The 20,722-nt window shown below is 34.7% G+C and overlaps 1 protein-coding gene across 3 annotated transcripts in view; it reads right to left on the reverse strand.

The window, feature by feature from the left end:
- Positions 1-20,722, reverse strand: part of l(3)76BDm (trafficking protein particle complex subunit 8 homolog l(3)76BDm) — a 447,636-nt gene that overhangs the window by 128,850 nt on the left and 298,064 nt on the right. For all 3 annotated transcript variants that reach the window (XM_090401248.1, XM_090401249.1, XM_090401247.1), the window contains one exon: positions 14,184-14,593. In XM_090401248.1, coding sequence (XP_090257374.1) covers positions 14,184-14,593 — 410 coding nt within the window. The remainder of the gene's footprint in view (positions 1-14,183; positions 14,594-20,722) is intronic.

Consider the following 20,722-nt stretch of genomic DNA (forward strand, 5'->3'; position numbering starts at 1 on the left):
AAATACCATAAAGCACCAGACGTGGATGGCACACACGAAAGAAGATGGAAAGCTCAATATTACACACTTAAATTCAATGAGTCTGTATAAATCATACAGTTTTGTTAGCAGTTTTCTTTTACATGTACAAGTGCCAGCTGAATGGCATGCAGCTTATCTGTATAATTACTGCATTCAAGTGGGATCTGACCAAATATAATGAGATCAGGAAATACAGCAGTACAACTAATAGAGGTCTTAGATCTTGAAAATATCAGTATAGGCAGGTAAGAAATCATAGTGCTCTGTTCTGCACAAATTAAATAACTGCAAGCAGATGGATCATGGAGTATGAGACGTCCTTAGTTGGCACAGTGATAGGTTGCATAATGCAGTGGAAAACTGCCATAGAAGATATTACCTGTACTGTTATATTCAGTGCAGGTAATATTGTCAACATTCATACCAACGGTTTGCATAATCTCTTTCACAAACAAACCTGAGGGGTGAATGTAATTTGATATACCGTATTTGCCGGCGTATAAGATGCGCTGCCGTATAGGATGCACCACCTTTTTTGTACACATTTTTTAGGAAAAAAACTTTATCACTGAATATTATAATGAATTTACAGTATTTCAAATATAAAGTAATAAATAGGTCTACTTTCGACAAATACCTAATCTAACTAGGAAAGAGTACCCACCTTTTAATCGTCAAAACCCAGAAATTCATCTCCAGAGCTAAATGAAGAGACACTTGAAACCTCTTCTAAATCAGAATCCAAGTCCTCATACAACAAATTGTCCTCTGTACCATCCAGTGCATTACTAATTCCGCACTTCTTAAATGATTTAACCACTGTCTCAGTTTTCACAGCATCCCATGAAGCTTTGACCCACTCACAAACTTGCGGAATGCTAGGCCTCTTCCTTCTTCCTGATGGTGTAACCTCAAAATCTGAAGAATGCATCCAGCTGTTCCACTTCTCCTTCATAAATCCCTTAAATGGTTTATTAATATAGACATCAAAAGGTTGAAGCTGACTAGTTAGATCTCCTGGAATTACAGCTAACCGAGTTTTCAATTCCTTGAGTTTATTTGTAACATCGTCTGTTCTGTGAGAGCGAAACTGATCCCATACTAGCATGGCAGGCCTCTTCAACAGTCCACCAGGATGCCTTGACCAAATTTTATCTATCCATAACTTCATTCCTTCATTCTCAAGTTCTGGCCATTTTGTAGTTCCACTTCATAGGTTATGTTTACTGTGAGCTGCTTTTTTTAAATCCTCTTCCTAATTCCGCCAAGTTCTTATCATTTTCTCAGGTGGTCCGAAATGCCTCTCTGCAGCCCTGTTTCCATGTTCTTTAGCATACACAATCACACGTAGCTCGTATGCAATATTGTAACAATGCCGACGTTTTTCAGCCATAATTTGCCAAGAAATTTATAGAAAATTTAACAGCAGAAATTTATCACCATTCACAACTGTGACAACAATTAGAAAGTTTAAACAAACAGGACGCAGCTGTGATCGTCGATGACAGCGCATCTGCATCCACTGAACTCTACATCAGTGTTTCTCAAAGTGTGGTATGTGTACCCCCGGGGTTACGTGAAAGGTCTTTAGGGGGGTCCGTGGCAATTTTTGGCTATGCATTATTAACACATAGAATAAAATTCAATGTATCTGTGAAGTTCGAGATTGTAAAATGTTCCTATTGTATCACTGAATAAGGTACACAGACATCTGCAGGCTGTGCAATATGTTTCTCAACAAACAGCGCAATTAGAGACAACTGGGATAAAAAAGGCACTAATTAATGAATCGCATGTCCCCCTCCCACAGAAAATGTTGTATGACTCAAGCAAAACCATATGTTGCCGGTGCAACATATGGTTTTGTTTGAGTGAACGCGTTAAAACGAAGAAATATATAGTGAATGTGTTTCAGATATTATATAAGGAATTTGGTTGAAGAGAATTAGCATTTCAACTCAACTGTTGGCTTGTCTTTCTCATTTAGTAGTACGATCTTTTGTTAATACCGCACCAATCATATGAACGTGGATGTCTGAAGTTTGAGAAACACTGCTCTACATAACTGGAATGCTCTCACACACACCGCAAGGAAGCAATAAAGAAATCGCATAACTCGAAACAGAGAAAATTTCCAGAAATGAAAATAACAAAAAACTGAGTATCGGTGTATAAGATGCACCCTGTTTTTCAGACCTATTTTCAAAGAAAAAAAGTGCGTTTTATATGCTGGAAAATATGGTATGTAATACTATAATACTGAGCTTTCCAATTTAAAAACCACTACAGTCCACATAGGATTTTTTAGAAGAGACTATTTTTAGGACACAGTTAAGAGAAAACTGTTTCCGCTGAAGTGAAAGAGAAGATTCGTTTGCTTTGATGTAAAGGCTTTGAATGGACAATATGCTAAAAGTATCAGTACCACCTCGTAGCAAAGCAGCCATATCCTTAACTGAGACTTCTGATGCTATGATGAAATCTAACACTCTTTGGTTTTGAGTTCCTTCTTTCCCATGCCATTTAGAATGTTGTCTTGCAATAAATGATAAATTCTTCTTCATTTCTATAAGTTTTCTTTGCTATGCAATTAATATTTGGCTAATTTAAGTTGCAAATAATGATTATTAATTTAGTTTCAGGATAATTTGGAAGCATTTTATGATACCAAGCAAGTGAATCCTCAGGTTGGTAACAACATTCCACCCTATATTTCATCCTGTTAGCCTCCACTTCACTAGACAGCCATTCCTGGAAGTGCCTCAAATTCATTGCCACATGGAACATTATTAATGCTTCAATGAATTTCTACACTAACTAAACAAATCATCTAATATCATTCTACACCTCTCCCATCTCTTCTGAAAATACCATACACCCTACACTTAATTCCAGTTATAGCATCTGCTTCTGAAAACCATGTTTCACGATTGAAAACAGTCTAAGGCCACAAATTCAATCCCTTTGTACTTGACATTAGTGCATAGATATGTTACTCCTAACTTTTTCATATGCTTACATCAGCTTGGGTGACTTGGGCAGCATACTCTTTCCTGTCCCCACACACATTCAAAATATCCAAACCAGATGCATACAGGTTTGCCTCTTCAGATTCAAAATCATGCTAAATGACATTTATATCATTCTGACATCTCTATACCTTAGTTGCTATACATACATTCTCGCCATTCTTCCTATGATGATCCAGGAAACAACATTAGGTTTCACTCTAATAAATCATTTCTCCAGTCTCCTGAGGACAAATCCATTGAAGTGCAGGTCATCCCTCTTATACAAGCCCTTTCTACCATAAATCTTGCTCCACACATTGAAAAACTCACACCATTTATTCTATATAGCATGCACATCAAGTCGTTTACTATCAAAGCCCTACTTTTTAATTCAGTAGACTGGCAATCTTCACTCTCTCACTCTTCTTTCTCATTTCTTCCAGTAATCCTTTCATATTCTCTTTTATCCTTCATGATTCACATTTGCTTTCTCACAAATTAATCAATTCAAACTTAACTCACCACAGAAATACAAATCTTTACCTTCAAAATCTTCCATTCATATGTCAGGCTTCCTATGACACTGTTGCGATGACTCATTTATGTCTTCCTCTAAATAGACTTAAACTTAACTTTCTTGTTACCCCAACCACCAATCAATCCTTTCATGTGTTCTCTCATACCATACTTGCCTCCTTTCAAGCCATCAGTCTTCGATGGTATAATCATCTCATCCTACTGTTATTTTTTGCACCTGCAATGTCTCAGTCATATTTCAAATCTTCAAATCAGGAAACTCACCATCATCTATATGATCTTCATTTACTCCTTTAATCAGTAAATCTCCATATCAAGCTTCAAAATCAAACCAAATACAATAAAAAGAGCTAAGACAGTATTGCTAGCTTTTTTTTTCTTTTCTTAACTAAACACCAATAAACACATGAAGTAAATACCAATCTCAGGTTTTATGGCTTAAGGCTAGCAATGTATAGAAGATGGTTTGAAGGAAGCAATATCAGACTGTATATCCAAAGTTAGGAAGATGTTTGGAGTTAGAAGAATGAGTGATATCATTAAGGAGCTGGGGAGAAAATACTGTGGAAAGTATATAATGATAAAGATGATCAACAAGCTCTTGAACAGCACAAGGCACAGTCAGCAAGGATGGCCACCATGGTAAAAAGGCAAACTCACATTATTATTATTATTTTGGTAACTTCCATAGAGTCAACACTCATCGTGGGAGGCCCAATCAACCAGCAATATGTCTATCATAATGAGCTTTGAAGCTATTTACACTACCTGCATTCACAATGCACTCGGGCAATGCATTCCACTCACTAACAACTCTCCACATAAAAAATCTACTCCTCACGCTATTCTTCACTATTATATAACTTCCAGGAATGGCCTCTCATTCTTCCCATCTTAACATCCACTCTTTTTATAATACCTTCTGTATTAACACGTTCACTGCCACACTCCTCAGGCATAGTTTGTTCCTGCACGACAAGCACTTTCGCGTCTTCAAGGTCGCTACAAGTAATCCCGTAGCCGGCTTATCCGACAGAATTTTGTTTCATACACCAACTACGAGTAATCTCGTATCACCCCCATCTTCAAGGTCACTACAAGTAATCTCGTAGCTGGCATATCAGACAGAATTTTATTTCATAGGACAAGTAATCTCGTATCACTTCCACCTATATATTGCATGCGTTGACGATGGTGTTTATTGCGTCTAGTCTAGTTTTAGTTTCTAGTCTCTAAGAACTTGAACCTTCAATTTCGCCATGGCCAGTAAAAGAAAACTTAATGATATAGAAGAAGAAACTTATGCTAATATGAGCGATGATGGTTCCGATTCCAAAGATGATCCTATAGACGACTCTAGTGGTGACTCAGATGGTAAAGAAACTTTTGAAGATAAAGTTAGCATCCAGCCAAATACATCAACATTTACTTATTGGGAAAATTCAGAACAAGAGCCCTCACAATTTGACTTTGTTGAAACTGCAGGTTTTAAAATTGACACTGGAAATTTCAGTATCAAAAGGTTAGTTGAACTTTTCTGAAGATTTTCTCACAATTTTAGTAGAACAAACCAATTTATGCGCGTTACAAAATATTGAGCAAAGCTGAGCGCAGATCAAAAAAAGTGAAAGAATTTCAAAACTGGAAAGCAACAGACCTGAAAAGAAATTATTTCTTAGACTTTTACTTCATATGGGTCCTTGTAATTTACCGTCTATTGAGCATTATTGGAGTACAAATCAACTTTACAATTTGCCAGTTTGGCACTCTAAAATGAGCCAAAATAGATTTCAAATTTTATTGCGTCATTTGCATTTCGCAGATAATTCCCAAGCAGCTAATGATAAATTGCACAAATTAAGACCAGTCCTAGATCATTTTAATAGTGTAATGTGAAATAGCTACACAACACCATTGACTCATCAATACATAAGTTTCTGTCTGGTGTATAGCTATTTCACATTACACTATTAAAATGTAGACTGGCGTTTCGGCAAATACATAAAAAAACAAAAAACATAAATATGGTGTGAAATTCTATGAACTATGCAAATTGAATGGATTGGTGATAAAAATAAAAATTTATACAGGAAAATCTGAATGCTCTTTAGCGAAAATGGGCCACACATATGATATTGCATTCCACTTGATGGAAGAATATTTAGACAGGGGTTATGTATTGCATATGGACAATTTTTATAATTCTGTAGCTCTGACAGAATCGCTTACCGACAGAAAAATGTACGTGTGTGTGGAACGCTGAGAAATAATAGGAAAAACCAGATGTTATTCAGAAGAAACTAAAGAAAGGGGAATTTGTTTGGCAAAGAAGAAGTCCTGTTGTAGTCAGCAAATGGCAGGATAAGAGGGAAGTTCTTTCCATTTCAAATATGCACAAATTTGAAATGGTAAATTTCAATTAAAACCAAATATCATTAGGGATTATAATTTGGGTATGTCACGCAGCACCAATCTTTCCGATGCTTTCTTACTCAAATATTCCACCTTACGAAAGACAATTAAATGGCCAAAGAAATTGGCAATATGCATTTTTGAGGTATACATTCAAAATGTACATAAATTTTATAACATGATTACTGGAAATGCAATGACTGTGTTAAAATTTAGAGATCAATTTATCTCAGTTTTTGTTGGAATGCATGAGCTTACAGTATCAGAGAATATTAGGAGGAATCGGGATTTTCATTATTTGGAAATTTCACCACCAACAGAAAAAAAAAGAATCACCCAACAAAGCCATGCCATGTGTACACGAAACAAATGACACGAAACACGTTATTGTCCTGTTTGCCAGGAAAAACCACCATTGTGCGTGGAAAATTGTTTTAAAATGTACTGTTCTTAATTTGAATAAATTATTTTTTTATTTTATTGATTGTTTTTCTTATTTTATGAATTGGTTTTTATTTTTATTGATTTTATTAGTTTTAAATTGATTTACAAATTACGTGTTATACTACGAATTAACTCGTGCTTGGCATAGGAGGTTGGTAATCAACATACGAGTATATTGTTGGCTTCTGAGGCATGTATATAATATACTATATTTTAGTTGAAATTATTTCCCTTCTACCAAGTCCCCAGACGTGCTCCCCACTTTATTCAGAATCCAAGGGTCCAAATTAAGGTAATTATACTAAGAGTTAACTCGTGTTTGGCATAGGAGGTCAGTAAATTGACATACAAGTATACTCATAGCTGGCTTGTGAAGCTCATATACGAACTACGAGTATACTCATAGTTGGCAGCAAACGTGTTAATCTGATAAAATCCTTTAACTAACTTGAAGGTCTCTATCATATCTCCTCTTTTACTCCTATCCACCAACTTCTGTAATCCGCATTCCCTCAAATGCTCTTCATAACTGACACTCCAGTCCTGATATCACTTTGGTCATTTGTCTTTGGATCCTCTCTCTAGTGCTTCCACATCACAATGAAAACCAGGTAACCAAATCTGAGTGCAATAAACCATTTGTGGTCTGACCAATGCCTTATACAGAGGCATCACCACCACCACCTTATCCCAACATGTCAATGTACTTTTTATCATGGCAGCAATGTGATGTGCAGTCTTTGCAACACTTGTGCCCTCAGAATTTCAGTCAGCTGTCTACCATCACTCCAAGATCCTGAATCTCATCCACTTCCTGAAGTATAGCTCTACTAATAGCCTTATATCTCTGTATCCCAAAGTGAGACACCTTGCATTTATTAATATTAAAACTGCAACCCTACTTATTTGTCCAAGCTAAAAGTCTATTCAAATCTTCCTGTAGAGAATTAACATCAGCGCTACTGATGATGATTCTACCTAACTTTGCATCATCGGCAAACATTTGAAAATCCCCCATCAACTGACATGAAATATCTTTAACAAATAAGTTAGACAGTAGGTGCCCACATTCCACCTTCCTTTTCTGAGACACTGCTCCATCATACACAACTTGCTGGTATCCTTCAGAAAGCCAATCTTCAATCCATCATACCAAATTAATCAAACTTGATTTTCTACAGAGATAGAAAATTACAGACCAATCAGTATCACAAGAGGAAATTAGTCAGGAAGGCCAAATTCCTAAGAGTTCTTTCACTATGACAAGTAAAAGGAAGAATTACTAGATAAAGATAACTTAAATGAGAGCTGATGGCAAAGAGATGGCCAAAGCAGATGAAATAGTTGAGTTATTGAGTGATCACTTTGTAGATATCATGCAGATGGAAATGTTACAGTGACAGATATAATGGTAACTGATATGAGAATAGAGGTAGATAAATTGGAGGCATTTAGGATACTGCAGACTCTCAATGTGAATATGGTCATGGGATCAGATGGAATATCAGCCTGCATATCAAGATAATATGCAAAGGAATTGACACTGCCTCTGACTAAGCTGTTAAACTTAAATCTCAGTTCTGGTAAGGTTCAAAGGCAATGGAATTGCAAAACAGTTTTGTTGCATAAGAAGTTCCAAGACAAAGGTAGAAAATTATATACCAGTCAGTATCACGAGTAGAAGAAAGGTATTGGGAAGTTGGTCAAAGACAAAATTCAGGAATGAATGGATAAGAATATATTCTATGGAGGAATAGAATGACAGTGCAAAGAGTAGATTGTGCCTTAGTAATTACTCACTTTTTTATAATAATAACAGTTGAGATGGATAAAGGGAATGACAACAGAGTGACTGGACTTTGCAAAGGTAATGGAGGGGATATCATACAGAATTCTGTTATACATATATACCAAAATTGGAATAGATATGAAAGCTGGTGTAAAGGACATGAAGGTGGCTAATAGATAGATATCCAAGAGTAGTATATATGGATGAACAGAATCCTGAAGAATGGGCAAGTGACTAGCAGTGTGCTGCAGAACTCTGTGCTAGGACCATTACTATTTTATACATTAATAATTGGTTTTCAGGTTTGAAGATATTTGATGAACACTGCCAAAATTTTTATAATTAGGAGTGATAGCTGAGCTGGATAAAGGAAATGGCTACACAGTAATTCTGTTGGATTTTGCAAAGGCATCTGACAGAATACCATGGAACTCGTATGCAAATAGGGATAGATATGACACTGGCTATGTGGCTATGCTGGACAAATATCAAAAAAGTCATATGGAGGAGCAGAATCCAGAAGAAGGAAATTAACTAGTGGTGTGCCATGAGGCACTGTTCTTGGACTACTGCTGTTTAATCTGCATATAAATTATATAGGAATTAATTTGAAGGAAGATATTCAGTTGTCTGCTTATGATGCAAACTTGGATAGGGTAATAGTTAATGAAGGTAATGTAGGGAACTTGCAGAATGATTTAAATAGACTGACAGTATTAGCAAAACATAATGGATGTCAATTTAATGTGGAAAAGTGTTTTGGTGTGTATGACATTGACAGAACTGTACTTTAGGAAATTGATGAAGCCAGGAATTTGGGTGTAGTAGTAGATAGAGAGTTGGAGTTCAGACGACATATGGCTAAAGTAGCCAGGATAGCATAGCTCACAGGATTACTTGGTTATTGAATAAAACAATAGTAAGCAGAGATAAGGGAGTTATCATTCCTCTTTATAAAGCCTTCATACAACCACATCTGGATTACTGCACTCAGGTATGGTCACCTGGGTTTCTCGAGAATGAGGAAATGCTGAAGAGAATCCAGAGGCAAGCAGTCTTTGGAATGCTCCCTATGAGGACAGAATGAGGGTTTGTGGGTTGCGAAAGTTGGATGATAAGGGTTAGGGGTGATAGAAATATATAAGTTACTTGAAGGATTATATAGGATTAATTCAAAGAAAATATTTCAGCACTTTGTCTGTTTTGGAAACAACAGTAAAAAATAGTTTTGAATATTATAGTGGTTTAAAAATTACTTGATCTTGATTTTTTTTTCTATAAACTATTATTAAAAAACCATCACAAACAATGCACAGCCTGCCTCGAATGAAATACAATACCAGTATGTGTCCTACATGGAGCAAAATGCTAGGATGTCTGTGATTTTGGCATAATATATTGGATTCATGCAGGTTATTATTTTTTTTCCATGTTGTAAAAAACTTTCTTAACTACAGTACTTCCACATGCAAGAGATGAGTCATTAACTAAACTTGCTATTCTCTTCTGTAACACATCAAGCTTTTTTTTTTTTTTAAGGGAACTCATAGGAGTGTCATCCCAAATGTGAGAATGGGATTCAATGGACTGACAGATTTTTTGATTTGTGTAGAGTCAATAGTTGTTTTCAGAAATAAAACAAAAATCACATTTCTTGGATGCAGAGGAAGCAATATTTGTAGCATGTTTATGAGCAGAAAGACTGGGGATTAGTTATTCTCAATAAAAATCTCATTTCAAATAAAAGAACCAATCTGAGAAATAAGATAGCAGTGAGGTTTACCGGCATTGAATTAATAAGGTTATAAGAACCTCACTGATGAATGGTTTTGAAATCAGAATTTCTAAAGAATAAGTTGATAATCTGGGAGTTTTGATGATTTGTGTAGCAGAATATTTATCAAATAAGAAAAGCAGTGCAAGTGCTGTCATCAGCAAAATTGCAGACTGGACTTACAGTATCTCTGAACCTAGGGTTTATGTATCTCCTTTCTGTGAGTTTTAGTATAAAGTAATACACAAAGCTTTATTCTATGGAGAGCCCTACGTACTAAATGTTTTTGGCTACAACTCTTAAAATTAAGAATGAGTTTAAAACCGTTAATGAAATCAATCATAATTGATAATATTGCCTATCTTTTATGTATTGGTAGCAAAATCTTTAGGAAGTTTCCTACAAGTTAAGATTTCTAAAAATTGATGTAAAAGATGAAATAAAATAAATCATTATTGAACGAGTATAATGTTGATGATAACGAAGGTGTATGATACTCAACAAGTAAAGAAATCAATAATGAATAAGTATGATATTGATGACAAGTAAAAAAAAAAAAGATAAAGATAAAGCTCAGAAAAAAATAATAAACATTGGTCAAACATAAAAGATACATTAAAAGCCTAGGAATCTTAAAACTTTAAGTATAATAAAGATAAAATTAAATTACCTAAGAATGCAAAAATGTAATAAAATATATATGATATAGGATGCAATAAGGGCAAACCTCTAGGAAACTTCCTAAAACTTTTACTGCCAATACAGAAAAGGTATGCAATAATATCAATTTATGATTGCTTTCATTAACAATTTTAAATACATTCTTAATTTTAAAAGAGTTGTAGTCAAAATTTAGAGCCAAGAGGTCATATATAGATCAAATAGCAACACTCAGAATAATAACAAACAGTCAACAGAATGGCAGTCAAATCTTTATTTCAACTTTGTTGATTTCAAAAAAGCTTTTGACAGCATTGACAGGGCCACAATGTAGAAATTAGTCATATTATGGCACACCATGTAAATTTATCAACATAGTTAAAAAATTTATGAAAAATATAAAATACAAATCATACACAATGGAGCACTATCAAAAAATTTTGAAATTAATGAAAATAAACAAAAAAGAAGACATAGTACTGGATGGTCAAATTTTAGAAACAGTAGAGAAATTTAATTACCTAGCATCAATAATAAATAAACAGTGAGGAGCAGAGGAAGACATAAAATCTAAAATAGAGAGAATTTTTAACACGTTAGGAAAAATATGGAGATCAAAGGAAAAAGGTTTTAAAAAACAAAATCAGATTATTCAATACAAATATTAAATCATTTCTGCTCCATGCATCAGAAACATGGACAAAAGCAATTTGGAGAAGAAAAAAACAAAAAACAAAAACACAAAGCTTTGTAAATAAACGTTTAAGAAGGTTCTACAAACAAAATGTCCAGAAAAGATATCCAATAAAGAATTATGGCAAAAAACTAATAAAAAATCAACAATGTATGACATAAATGAGAGAAAATGAAAATGGATAAACCATGTAATAAGAAAACCTGAAAAAGATAAAGTCAAACAAGCATTAGAGTGGAACCTGCAAGGAACAAGGAAGAGGGGGTAGACCAATGAGAGCTGATAATGTGCATGCAGAAATCAGACGACAAAACTACATGTTGCAAACTTAGTTAACAGACATTTGTGTCAAATACTAACAAATGCCTTAGAGATATCAAGGGCAACCACTTGAGATTCCTCAGACTTCTCCATGGCATTTGTCAACGAAGACAAATATCATGAAACATGCAAAATGATCTCTCCCCACACACACACACACACACACACACACACATATTCAATTATAAGAGGATAGAATCCATGCTGGTGATAATTTATTAGTTGAAAGGTGTCCAAAGGTCATATATAAGTAGAGTGTTCTCCACTACTTTAAAAAGAAATGAAGTGAGAGAAATAGGATAGTAATTGTGACAGCCTTCTTAAGAATGGGTGCAATATGAGCGAATATTAGCCAAGATTCAGTAGAGATACCAGTGGAACAGGAGAAAATTGAAAGAGCTGGAATTAGTATGAAGCATAAACCATCAGAAGAATCAAAGAAATGCCATCAGAACAAGAAAGCTTTTTGGTATCCAGTTTAGACAAGATTCCTCTCATCTTTTCTGGTGACAAAAATCAAAGGGGACATTGAATGTCACATGTGTGGAATGGTAGGAAGAGATTTACAAAGATAACTCTTGTTGGAAGAAAAGTGAAAATTACTGAACATTCAGTCATAATACTCGAGATATTTGAGAATATAAAATACGATGTTCCACACTAGTTGATTTTCAGGTAAGACAAAAGAATGTAGTGTAAGAAGAAAAATATATAGCTTGGCTGGATAATATATAATACATAACAAGAAATTATATTCTTGTTTTCATATTTTCTCCTAGGATGCAAACTCTTGTTTGCTACATGACCGTATGACCACCTACATAATGACAAAACAGAAGACTTCACTATGAATTGCCTTATATGTGCATTAATGGACAGCACACTTCTAGGTGACATACAACTTTATGATCAACCAGAATGCAATTCTGATTGATCATAAAGTATTTTATGCAGATACAAGCCATCAAATTCTTAAACATCACTTGTACTCTGACTACATATACAGCTAGCAAAAGTACATGTAATATGTTCAGCAACTGAATATCTCTAATTTACAATAAAAAAAATATAAACCATGATAAACTACAAATATAATAATTCAACTAAAGGATGAGAAACTAAGATGTGTGCATGTGGGGGGGGGGGGGGAGGATGAATCATGTAACTGAAACAATCAAAGTCATAATTACATTCAGTTTAACAGGTTCACCCTGAGCAACTGGCAATTGTTATCTGCATCATTGCTTCTTAGTGATACACTGGTGTTTTGCAATGAGGTAACTCTACATTTACTTATAAATGTAGAGTTACCTCCAGTTACTTCCAAACTAATTGATATGCACTTTTATTGTGGACATACCAATTGAAATGTTCAAGAAGCACAGCTTTATCAAGAGGCTTTCTCTGCTCAGTGAATTCCGTTTCTCAAATATTCACTTATTTTCATTACTTCCTATGTGAGCGTACCAGTTTCTGCACCATGGGAAAAAAAAAAAAAAAGGAGTAGTTGAAGAACCATGAGGATACTAGAAACTAAGAAAAACATATATTGTATCCAGTGGCATTAATAGGGCCATATCTTCTTTCAAACAGGTTACAGGTGCTTCTGCCATGACTTCTACTAAAGGAACATTCTTGAGAGCATCAAACGATGTGCTCAAGAATGTTCAGTCAATCAGTTTCTCCACTATACTTCAACTGTTAGGGCCAAAGGATATCTTCACCAAAAGTTTCTGAAAGATGGATCGGGCAAGGTAAGCCAGTTACATGATCTCCTGACCTAAATCTTGTAATTTTTATTTGTGGGACCATTTGAAATCACTGGTTTACTCTACTCCAATGTAACATGGTGATGAACTATAGGCACATGCTGAACATATGCACTGCCATCAGACACCAGCCAGGAACTTTCATGTGCATGAGACTGTCAATGGTGAGACATAAGTGGCTGGCAATAGATGTCATTTTGAATACTTGCTACAAGGTATACTCATCCTACAGTGTTTATTTCACCAGCTAGGAATTTATGCTTATTCCTTGACATTTTCCCTTTTATCTGGATTGCAGGTTGTTGGTATTTGTGCTGCTGCTATGAAAGGTTATAGCATGGAAATGCAGGGTTTCTAGACCCATATTTATTGTGAAATTTTTGTCTTGAAGTGTAGACTAAAAATCTCAAATTATGACAATGCATAGAATCGCCCTGTATATATCAAGTGATGGTGTAACATCATCAGAGCTTAAGAGTGGTTATCAAACTCAGATTACAGTATTGATAACAGACCTTGTACAAGATCAGGATTTGCAGAAACAAAAATGTCCAATGAATAAAATAAAAAAAAATGTTCACATAATCCCATATAAAAACATCATCATCATGCATAACCAGACAAAAATTTTAATCTAAAACTGGCTCTGAAGAACAACATTGACTATATGTAATACTATTAAAAATGAATTGTTAAACAGTTCTATATCAGTTTATAAAATTCTAAGCCAATACTATACTGAGCTCCTTACCTAAGTTTTGGGTTAGGTGGTGCAGTTTCATAATAAAAGAGAAAGTCCAAATTGTACTCTCCAGGAAGATCTTGACCACGAATCCACAAAGGAACACAAAGTGTATCTCCTGGGTTTAAATGACACTGACTACCATCATAAAGAAATATTTCTGTTACCTGATCAATACTGTTACACTCTGCCATAACTGGAGATAATAGCTTAGTGGGATTGCAGGCAACTTCTTTATAGACTAACCAAGAACTGTTCTGGTCCAAATCATGATCTGGCAAATTGAAAGAGAATTGTTCTGGTGTAGGTGAAGCCACCAAAAGCCGATTCAAATTACATTGCCCAATATTAGTAAACTCCACTGACACTTGTCTAATTTCTCCACAAAGTAACACAGATGGAAAACCAGATAATTTTACCTAAAAAAATCAGTAAAAAAGCTATCTGTAGGTTAAATGTTTTCTGGAAAAGCAAAAATTATTTCCATTAATTTCTATACAGTCAATAATATTTTGTATACTCTACATTTTCCTTAAAAAAAAAAAAAAAAGGCATGTACTTTATGTTCACACCAAATGTTTATGTTCACTACTACTGCAAACAAATTTCAATATTTGATATGGTGACTATATACAAAATTTTGTGAACTGATAAATCCCCATAAACCACAAAGTCCCAATAATCAACTAGGATGTATGTCTGTAAAAGATAGTCAAACCCTGAAATCAAATCTCTAAAAAACCATCTCAGAGATCATTTTTTCTGGCAATCTGGCTGCAGAAGTCAGTCACAAGCAAGACCATGTGATGAGAGCATAATAGGTTTTTGAGTAATTTGATCAAGAGCCTTAGAGATACCAGCAGAAAGCTCCTCTGTTGATCACCAGTAGCAGAATCCATACTGGCAATGATTTACTAGTTTTCAAGATAGGAAGAAGTTGGGCAGTAATAGTTCTCTCCACTATTTTAGAAAAAATTGATGTCAGTGACAGCAGACAGTAATTAGAAGACAGATTTGTTGTCCTTCTTGAGACTGGGTTGAATATAGTCCAACTTCCAGCCTGCACCACACATATCAATGAAACAGGAAAGAATAAAAAGGCAATCTAGAAGAGGAGCACAAACTCTGGAAATCAGAGTTTGTTCTCTGAGATCACAGAGTTGAAGATTATAAAATCTGTGTACAATCACAGAAATGCCAACATGAAGTTTTTTTTGTTTTTTTTTAATCAAGGAAAGGTAATTTACAAGGAAAGAACATTTACCAAGATATCAATCGAAAAGCAAAAAGAAAGGAGATAGGCTTTATTCTTTGGTAACAATGCACAAAACAATCTCAAGGTGAAAGAAATGAGAAATGGAAGTGAAACTGGACAAAAGTTATGCAAATAGTTTTGACAAGATGCTAGAAAACACAACTGCCACTTGGACAAAATCAACAAAATTAGTTCTGAATGCAATGATAATATACTAACAGTTATTTTGGTCTTTGGTATAAACAGAAAAAACAAGTAGAGATATTGCTGAAAGCCAACTGCAACATGCTTGCTTCTTCTCTTGTACAGACTTGGCTTACTTGTTGAACAAATTCTTAGATAAGAGACATGAATTTCAAGTGGGAGATGGGGATAAAGGTTTCCATATCAATAAAAACAGCTTTTGGTGATACATTCAGTACTGATGTTTAGATCAGAAGGCTGAAAACAATAATCCAATCAAGGAAATGATGCCCAAGTAACAATTTCATTCCAATTACTTGGCATTCTTATAATGTCAGAAAACTTGTGGTCTGATTTAGAAGAAAAACAATACCCACAGAAAGGTCATCTAAAGTATTTGAAGAGTGGTTAGAACAATTTGATATTTTGGTTGTCATGAACAATTTCATAATTTGCAGTAATCTACTATTTATCCAATCACAGTGAGAAGGCAATTTGCCATTCTGATAAGTGAACAATCAGATTTTAAATGTATTACAACACAAAAATACTAAATTATAAAAAGCTGTTTATTGACTATGATCAGTATGTTATTTTCAATCACAAAACTAATGTAATAAAAATAACAAAAACTGGGTTAAAAAAGATTTGATACAACTAGTTACTAACTAGTTTCGCCACATAAACTAGTGGCTTTACCTGGGTTTGGATGAACATACAAATATAAATAAACAACACGCTTTGATTATGAATCAATACATTACTAAAAAAAAATTTACAGAATGCATAGGAATTGTTACACAAGTATAATAGAAACACATGGTGCGTGGATGCTTGCACATGGTCAGTCACTGTTCAGCAGGTGTGTCTGATATTAGTAGAGAAATTAAACTCTGATGTGTTTAGAGATCTGATGAGTGATTTCCAAATGTCACACAGAATCATCCCTTGGTTTCTGTTTAGATACCTTGTGAGTGGATTACCACTGTAGCCTTTTTATGTTGTGGGAGCTGTAGTCTTCTTTTATGTATGACATGGAGCTCTTATCCCATTCAATGTTGTAGTGAGTGTTGGAGAAATGAAATGCCATTTCTCCAACTGTCTTCTCTATTGTCCTTGACGTCCCCCCCAATATGTTCCCTTCATCTTATTTCTAAACTTCTTCAAGTTTGTCCTATGTAATTAAGGCCACAGGAACATGGGATGTTGTAAACTACGCGATGTTTGTTGAAAGAGTTGTGGTCCTTGAGTAAGTGTAACAGATTTCATACTGTCATAATCAGTTTGAAGGCTACTCTAATGTCGTGAGATTTCAGGAGATTAGCAATTTTCGGGAAAGTTCGTCAACAAAAGGGATGTAAACTGAAGTTCTGTAATGAATGTCATGGATTTGTTGTAGAGAGGGATTAGAGATAAATCCTAAACCGTCAATTTGGTGGAAATATGTAGACAACATATTCATAATATGGAAACACAGTGTAGCTGAGTTATATGATTTTCTGGCATCTATTAACTCTTTCCACCATAAAATCAAATTCACCTTAGAACTTGAGAATGACAGAAAATTGCCTTTTCTGGACATTTTAATTATGAAACTAGCAGACAAAGGCATTTCTCTTAATGTGTACCATAAGCCAACCCCACACAGGTTGTTACCTACATTTCTCCTCATTACACCATATTTCACAAAAATTGGACATTGTACATATGCTGAAAAAAAGGGCGATCTCTATTATGAAGAAACATTAACAGAAGAATTACATTTCATTCTCCAACTGATCAGCAATGGATATCCTATAACAATAGCAAAAAGAATACTACTCTCTAATCCCTCCCTACAACAAATCCATGACATTCATTACTGAACTTCAATTTCCACCCCTTTTTGTTGGCAAACTTTTGCAAAAAATTCTAATATCCTGAAATCTCATGACATTAGAGTAGCCTTCAAACCGATTATGACAGTATGAAATCTGTTACACTTACTCAAGGACCACAACTCTTTCAACAAACATCCTGGAGTTTACAACATCCCATGTTCTTGTGGTCTTAATTACATAGGACAAACTTCGAGAAGTTTAGAAATAAGATAAGGGAACATATTGGAGATGTCAACAACAGAGAAGACAGTTCATGTTGGCATTCCATATCTCCAACACTCATCACAACACTGAATGGGATAAGAGCTCCATGACATACATAGAGGACTACAGCTCCCACAACATACAACAGGCTACAGTGGTAATCCACTCACAAGGTATCATAAACAGAAACCAAGGAATGATTCTGTGTGACATTTGGAAATCCCTCATCAGATCTCTAAACACATCAGAGTTTAATTTCTCTGCTATCGGATGCAACTGCTGAACAAGAACTGACCATGTGCCAGCATCCATGCTCCACGTGTTTCTATTATATTTGTATACACATTCGGCATTTTTTTTTTTTTAGTAATGTACTGATTCATAATCAAAGTTTGTTGTTTATTTATATTTGTATGTTTCCAAACCCCGATGAAGCCACTAGTTTATGTGGCAAAACTAGTCAGTAACTAGTTGTATCAAATCTTTATGACCAATAAACCCAGTGTTAGTTATTTTTTATTACGGTTATTGACTATCTTATATTTCAGTGGATTTCAAATTAGCATCCCCAGAGCACCAGTTGCTACAGTCTGCACATAACAATGAGTAAGTGAAACAATTAAAATTGCAATGGACAAAAGATCTAAAGTCTAAAGTTATCAACAATACTTTTCAAAAAAAATGGTTACAACCAAAACACTATTAACAAAATTCTCTACAAGACCTCAATAAAAAACAAAGACAAACCAGACTACAATAAAACTACAACCATTCCTTACATTAAAGGGACATCAGATAAAATAAACAGAATATTACAAAAATACAACCTCAAAGCCACGTTTAAACCTCCTGCAAAATTAAAAAGCTAACTCAACTCATCCAAAGACCCACTCCCTCCACTAGCCTACTATGGAAAATACTGTATTTATTGCACCTGTCTGTGTTCACTGGGCATCTACAGATGCCGTATGGTCACTCCGATGCTCGATGATGTTCCACACTAGGCCACGCCATGTAGTCCTGTTGTTTGCCCTTCTGGCAGCCTCAACTCTCTGAAGATCAGTCACTCCACACACGCCATCCATCCATCTCATTGATGGTCTACCCCTGCCTCTTTTTCCAGGAACTTTACCTTCTATTACTGTTCTTAGAAGTCCTCTTTCCATCCTTTCTATGTGTCCAAAATATTTTAATTTTCTTCTGTCAATATCCTTAAGGAGCCTTAAAGTTCTACTAATCTTTTCTAATACCCATTCATTTGTACACCTTTTAGTATATGATATCCTCAACAGCCTTCTGTAACACCACATCTCAAAAGCAGATATCCGTTTCTTATCCGACTTCTTTAGGTTCCAAGTCTCGCATCCATAAGTTGCTGTTGGAAAAACAACTGCATCCAAAATCCTCAACTTTGTTCCCATGGAGATAGATCCATCCTTCCAGATTTTAGACAGGTCTCTGACTGTTGTTTTAGCCATTCCTAACCTTTTTCTGACATCTTCTGAACAGCAATTCTTCACATTAATAATGGATCTCAGGTACTCAAACTTGCTGACTTCCTCAATTCTTTCTCCATTAAGATACATTTGTTTCTCAAGAGCTTCTCTGTTTGTTTTTCCTTTGAGAACCATGATCTTTGTCTTGCTAGAATTGAGTTGAAGTCCTCTGTTATTACTGATCTTGTTAACTTTGTCAAGAATTAGTCCTAGTTCTTCCATGTCATTATTGCACCTGTAACAGACTATATATAGGGGAAACAGGACGCACAATTCCTATCAGACAAAAAGAACATAAACAACACATTAAATATAATAATTACGGTAAAGCTGGCCTTTCTGATCATGCCCTGAACACTTTACATAGAACTGACTGGAAAAGCACTAGTTGTCTACATCAGCGCTTCCCAAATTGTGGGCAGCAGTCCCCTTGGGGGCAGTAGATTTTGTTGAGGGGGCCGTGAAATAATGAAAACAAATTTAAAATCTTTTAAGGCTAAGTAGATTTTTTGATCTTAAAAGAAATGTATTTAATTTTTATTATTTATTGTTTCTTTTTTGTTATTTTTTATATTTTAATGGAAAAAATCACACATTGGTGCAGGTTCGGAAGTTTTGCTTCCTGTGTATTTCGACGCTTAATAAATATTAGTAAATATATGCTTATTCATATAAGTTTCATTTCAAAGCAGAAATCTAAGAATTGCAGTTTCAAATATTTCACCTGCTATTGGTGTAGCAGTACTGAAACACATCCATCATATTAAATTGTTATTAAACTTCTTTAAGTTTTAAATTCCTTCTTTATTATTAATCGTTTTACGTTTCTTGTACTGCAAATGTACAATAGCAATATATCTATCTATATAAAAATGAGATAATGTGCCATGTCAAATGTGTATGTAAGATGCTAAAAATGTAATATTTGCATTTGGTTTTTGCAATATTCGCTGCATATGTTTTGTATTGAATATAAATACAATAAATATTATAATAATATATGTCTATATTACGATTTTTTTTCGAGGCGGGGCCTTGAAATATTTTAATTTTTCCAAAGGGGACCCAGGCATCCAGAAGTTTGGGAAGCACTTGTCTACATCACACCAAAACATGGTAGAACGCAAATTTAAGGAAGCCTGTGAGATTATTATCAACCACCCCAATCTGAACAATAATGACGGTCTAAAAATCCCAAACATATGGAAGGCACATTTTCGGCCCACAGAACCTTCCTCTCTAAGAGTAACTATAAACAGGGACTATAGATAATCCAGGATCCTAAATCAAAAATAACAATTGTAATGCTAAAAATAAAAAATACTGAAAGAAAACTATATGTAAGAAAGAATGTTTATTCATGTTATCATAAATAGAATTTAGCTTGATGTAGTTTCTAAATAATTAAATTTATTTTTTCACTAGAGGTCATGCCAGTAGAATAACCTGTGATCAAATCATTGTTTCTCTAGCTTACTGTATGTAATGTAACTCAGCTTGTCCTGTATATTATATGTGCTCCAGATGATG

Source organism: Typopeltis vanoorti, chromosome 12, assembly GCF_054136105.1.
Source record: "Typopeltis vanoorti isolate ZY-2024b chromosome 12, IOZ_Tvanoo_1.0, whole genome shotgun sequence".
In the NCBI taxonomy this organism is placed as follows: Eukaryota; Metazoa; Arthropoda; class Arachnida; order Uropygi; family Thelyphonidae; genus Typopeltis; species Typopeltis vanoorti.